The 5,858-nt window shown below is 39.0% G+C and overlaps 1 protein-coding gene across 1 annotated transcript; it reads right to left on the bottom strand.

The window, feature by feature from the left end:
- Positions 3,022–3,645, bottom strand: LOC108663265. Its single transcript, XM_018126861.1, has 2 exons — positions 3,523–3,645; positions 3,022–3,420 (listed from the first exon to the last, which is right to left on the bottom strand). Exons 1-2 carry the CDS (start codon positions 3,643–3,645, stop codon positions 3,022–3,024), a joined length of 522 nt encoding a protein of 173 aa, XP_017982350.1.

Raw genomic sequence — 5,858 nt, 5'->3', positions numbered from 1 at the left:
GTGGAGGAGACTTTAGTACCCCGTATTTTGATACGATGGCTAATAAAGTTTACGGATGCCAATTGAGGTTAAGTATCGAGTTAAAAAGGGTAATTCAGAAATGAACTTGTGAAATCTCGACCTCTATAGACACGTAACTAGAAGTATATGCGATACCAAGTCTATCACGACCCAAATTTTGGGCCATGATCGGCTCAAGGGCCTAATGGACGTAGTCCACTAAGCCCAAGCAAGCCTATCTATTATCCTACTCATTATCCCATCCAATATTGCTAAGTCACATTTCAAAACTTTGAATCAAAATAGTGATAGATATTACCATCTTATAGTGGCATACTCATTGAAATATACATACATTGTCTAAACAAATGGCATAATAATTTTCATTGGGTTTATCTATACACTGCAAAAAAAAAAGAGTACTCGACTTCCAGCAGAGAGACTCGGACGAATATACAGCTACTGAATGTTGAGACACCTACCAAGGGTTGACTGTATAAAGACACCTCGACCTAGCTACCAGCTGTCTCGTGATCTGAAAACATGAAGTTGAAAACGATGAGTATAAACCTAGTGAGTGAACAAGGAAGGGAACAAGCAATTTATAAGGAAGAATTTGGAAATCATGATGCACTTGTTTTGAAAACAATGTAATTTGGTTTAATATCTTTCTTAAACCCCCCTGTTTTGGACATTGATTAGTGGACTCTTAGTATTGCAAAAACCCATGCTCAATCATAAAGATAAGGGAGTGAAGGAAATTATATCAGAACCCGAGCAAGGTAGCAACGTGACAGCACATTTCTCGCTGCAGCAAAAGGTATTCTCGGTTTACATACAGTTCAGTTTTTCAAGCATATCGTCCACTAAATGGGTCCAATTGACATGATTGTAGGGTCATTAGAAAGATAAGAGGCAGGGCTACGACTTTAGTGTTTACCACTTTGCCTAGTTTTGATCGAAAAGTTGTCAAAATTGTTGTCAAAATGACAGCACTGCACCACCACCGAGAGTTTCTGGCGACTGCGAGAATCCATTTCGCTACAGCCAAATTCCTTGTTGCAATGAGCACTAATTTGACAATACTTAGCAACTTTCAAAGTTCAACATGCAAGATTCACATATGCAAAACCATATACCATACTCATCAACTTTGATTTCATAAACATAGATGTATATATATAAATGCATAGATAACACCAATATCAGCATAATCACACCCGGCTCATGTACATCCACCCACATCGTGCACATAGCCGGCGCCATCATGTGCATCCCCCCACATCGTGCACAATTAGTGCCATCATGTACATCCCCCCACATTGTGCACACAGGCACTATCATCATCCATCTCCCACACCACCATCATCACCGGCATGTGCATCCCCCCACAACGTGCACACACATGGTTATAGTCATCATACACAATATCAACTATCATGCATAACATATATATATATATATATATATATATATATATATCATCATAATGAAATGGTGCATGAATCAATAACAACCACATATCACAACATAAAACTATTTAGCAAAAGCTTAATCCTAAGGCACTTGTTTTAAGATAAAGTTGTATAAAATCATTCAAATGCTTTGTACAAAACAGTCACATTCCCAAAATGATTTTGAAATGCAGTTCACTCACCGGTAATAGTTGAGCCTTTAGCCAACTCTAACCTTCCTAATGGTTCAATTGGGAGAATGGGGCTTCGTTGGAACCTACCATCAAATTAACATCACCATAATGTCAATTCATACTTATAAACCCTAAAAGCTACCCCTTAGCTAGCTTTCAAATGCCATTTTAAATGGCTATCTATTCCCACTATCCTAGTCACAATAGAGTCAATACACAATCTCAATAATAAACCCACAAATCAATCACTAAATATTATCAACACTTAAAACCCAATGCTAATTTACTATTTACCTTGATAGTTTTGTAACTTTGAAATTCTTTCCAACAATTCCCAAGCTATTATAGGGCTTTTTCTCTTTTTCTCTCTCTAAACACCTAGCTAGTGAGAGAACGTATGGAAACAAGTTTTTTCAAGGGTTTGAAAGTGAGAGAATGAAAGAGCACATAGTTTCTAAAGAAGGGTGCACCAAAACATGAAAATTTTAGCTATTTTGATATAGGTTATAAAGCTTTGATATCAAGCTTCCATGGAGGATGGAAGCAACGTGAAAAGGAGAAGAAGAAGAAGGAGAAAAACTGCTGGAAAAAATGTGAGAAGCTGCTGGAAGCAAGTTATTTATAGCCCAAGCTTATCCAATTCTCTTAGAAATTACAAAAATGCCCTTTAGCAAGTTAACTTGTTCTTCTCCAATCCTTTGTGCAATCTTTTTATTCCTTTGACACTGGGACAAGGTCCACAATGATCTAAACTACTCGGGTTCACGAAAACTTAAAATTTTGACTCAAGGTGCAAAATGACCATTTTACTCTTTTTGTTTCCTTTCGTTTTAATTTAGTACTCCCAACACCCATTTAACTCCAATTTCCTTCTATTACCTTCTTCTACACATGTACAAACAAATTATGAGGTTTGTACTCCAACGCGGTGTTCCCATAATATTTAAAATATTTATCTGTCTGCGCTATCTTTACTTAATAAAGACACACGGCCCTATTAACGTCATTTTTTTCTCCAAAATTCTTTCATTCTTCTTCTCTCCCACTTAGATTGACCATATATGCATTCTTCATGAAAAATCTTGACACTGAATAAAATAATAATATTTTAATATTATTTTATTTCAAAAATTTCCTCTTGCCTCCTCTTGTCTCCTTCGCACCCAAAATACCTTATTATGCCAATTTAGACCTTAAAATATCATAAAAATTTCTTCTGGGAGCTTATTAGAAGAAATGACGAAACTACACCTGATCTCGTGTTATTACATCTATGCTTAATTACTAGCCTATAGAGGTTGAGGTCTCATATTCTCCCTCACTTAAAGAAATTCGGTCCCCGAATTTAAATTCTACTATAAGGTAGCATACCTCTAAGCATCAAAGAGATGGGGATACTTTGTTCGCATCTCCTCCTCGGCTTCCCACGTTACCTCATCGCTGGTGTGGTTTCGCCACAACACTTTTACTAAGGCCACATTCTTTGAATGGAGCTTTTTGACTTGCCGATCAAGGATAGCTACCGGTTGCTCCTCATAGGTCAAATCATCTTTCAATTGCATGGTTTCATACTGTATTACATGAGATGGATCTGGATTATACTTTCTAAACATTGACACGTGAAATACGAGGCAAATATTTGAGAGGTCTGGTGGTAATGCCAAACGGTATGCCACTGCTCCAACCCTTTCTAAGATCTCGAAGGGTCCTATATACCGAAGGCTCAACTTTCCTTTCTTGCCAAATCTCATTACTCCTTTCGTTAGTGAGACCTTCAAAAATACATGATCCCCCACCTAAAACTCCAAATCTCTCCGTCGGTTATTAACATATGACTTTTGTCTACTTTGTGCTATTAACATCCTCTGACGGACCATGCGTATTTTCTCAGTGGCGTCCTCCACCAACTCAGGCCCCAAGAGTTTTCTTTCTCCCACTTCCAGCCATCCAATGGGTGACCTGTACCTCCTTCCATATAATGCTTCAAATGGTGCCATTTGGATACTAGTTTGGAAACTGTTGTTGTAGGCAAACTCCACTAAGGGTAAATATCGATCCCACCTGACCCCAAGGTCTATTACACAGGCCCCCAAAATATCCTTCAATGCTTGAATGGTCCGTTTAGATTGGCCATCAGTTTACTGGTGGAAAGCCGTGCTAAAATCCAACTTAGTGCCCAATGCTTCCTGTAACTTTTCCCAGAACCTACTAGTGAATTGTGCTCCTCTGTCAGATACTATAGAAATAGGAATGCCATGCAACCGTATTATCTCATCTACATAAAGCTGGGCATACTAGGTAGCCCCGTATGTAGTTTTAATCGGAAGGAAGTGAGCGAATTTAGTTAACCGATCTATTATGACCCAGATCAAATCATAACCCCCACTAGTCCGAGGCAAACTTGTTACAAAGTCCATGGTAATACACTCCCACTTCCACTCGGGAACTGGTAACAGTCGTAATAGTCCTGCAAGCCTTTGATGCTCGGCCTTAACCTATTGACAAACCAGGCATTTGGAGACGAATTCAGCTACATCTTTCTTGAGTCCTTCCCACCAATATACCTATTTCATATCTTGATACATCTTTGTAGCCCCTAGATGTACCACATAGGCTGCCATGTGCGCTTCCTCCAATATTTCTCTCCTCAATCCATCACTATCTGGCACATATAGTCTAGTTGCATACCTCAACACTCCATCTGTGCCTTTAGTAAACATCTTTCCTTTCCTTCCTTGAAGGTCTTCTAAGGCCTTAGCTATGAACTCATCCTTGCTTTATGCCTCTTTGATCCGATCAATTAAGATAGGCCTCACTCTGAAATGTGCTAGCAATGCATTTGCCTCTAAAACTTCCAAATGCACACCCATGTCTCCCAAACTATGGATCTCCCTAATCAAGGATCTTCTATCTGCAGAGATATGTGCCAGGCTCCCCATCGATTTTCGACTCAAAGCATGTGCCACCACATTTGCCTTACCGGGATGGTAAAGAATAGTACAATCAAAATCTTTTAGCAACTCTATCCATATCCGTTGCTGCAAATTAAGATCCCTCTGCTGAAATATATACTTCAAGATTTTATGGTCCGTATATATCTCCCAAGTCTCACCATACAAATAATGTCTTCAAATCTTTAAGGCAAACATGATTGCTGCCATCTCCAAATTGTGTGCGGGATAATTCTACTCATGCGTTTTAAGTTGCCTAGATGCATACACAATCACCTTCCCCTGCTGCATTAATACACACTCTAAACTAACCCGCGATGCATCACAAAATACCGTGTAACCCCTTGTACCTTACTGTAGGCTTAATACTGAAGCTGTGGTGAGACAGGTCTTAAGCTTCTCAAAGCTATTCTCACAAGCATCTGACCACTCAAATTTTGTATCTTTATGTGTCAACTTAGTCAGAGTGGCGACTATTTTGGAGAAGTCCTTCACAAAACGACGATAGTAGCCAGCCAAACCCAAAAAGCTTCTAATCTCCGTAACTGACATTGGCCTTGGCCACTTTTCCACTACTTCAACTTTCTTTGGATCAACTTGTATGCCATCCTTAGATACCACATGTCCCAAGAATGCAACACTTTCAAGCCAGAACTCACACTTGGAGAACTTGGCATACAATCAATGTTCTCTAAAAGTTTAGAACACTATCTTAAGATGTTGCTCGTGCTCTTCTCGACTCTTCGAGTAGATCAAGATGTCATCAATAAACACTACCACAAACTTGCCCAAATAGGGCTTGAACACCCGGTTCATCAAATCCATAAAGGCCACAAGGGCATTCGTAAGCCCAAATGACATCACCAAGAATTCATAATGTCCATATCTTGTTCGAAATGTGATCTTGGGTATATCTTCATTTCGAATCCTCAACTGATGGTACCCAGATAGCATATCTATCTTGGAGAAACATTGTGCCCCTTGTAGCTGATCAAATAGATCATCTATTCTTGGGAGAGGATACTTACTCTTTATTGTCACTTTATTAAGCTGTCGGTAATCAATACACAGCCTAATTAACCTATCTTTCTTCTTTACAAATAACACCGATGCTCCCCATGGTGAGACGCTAAGATGGATGAAGTCTTTATCCAATAAATCTTCTAACTGATCCTTAAGCTCTTTAAGCTCTGCAGGTGCCATTCTATATGGGGGTATGGATATAGGTCTAGTGTCGAGAATCAAATCTATGCAAAATT

This window comes from Theobroma cacao, chromosome 9, assembly GCF_000208745.1.
Source record: "Theobroma cacao cultivar B97-61/B2 chromosome 9, Criollo_cocoa_genome_V2, whole genome shotgun sequence".
NCBI lineage: Eukaryota > Viridiplantae > Streptophyta > Magnoliopsida > Malvales > Malvaceae > Theobroma > Theobroma cacao.
The sequence above is the reverse complement of the archived record's forward strand: the minus strand, read 5'-3'. Positions and strand labels throughout refer to the sequence as shown.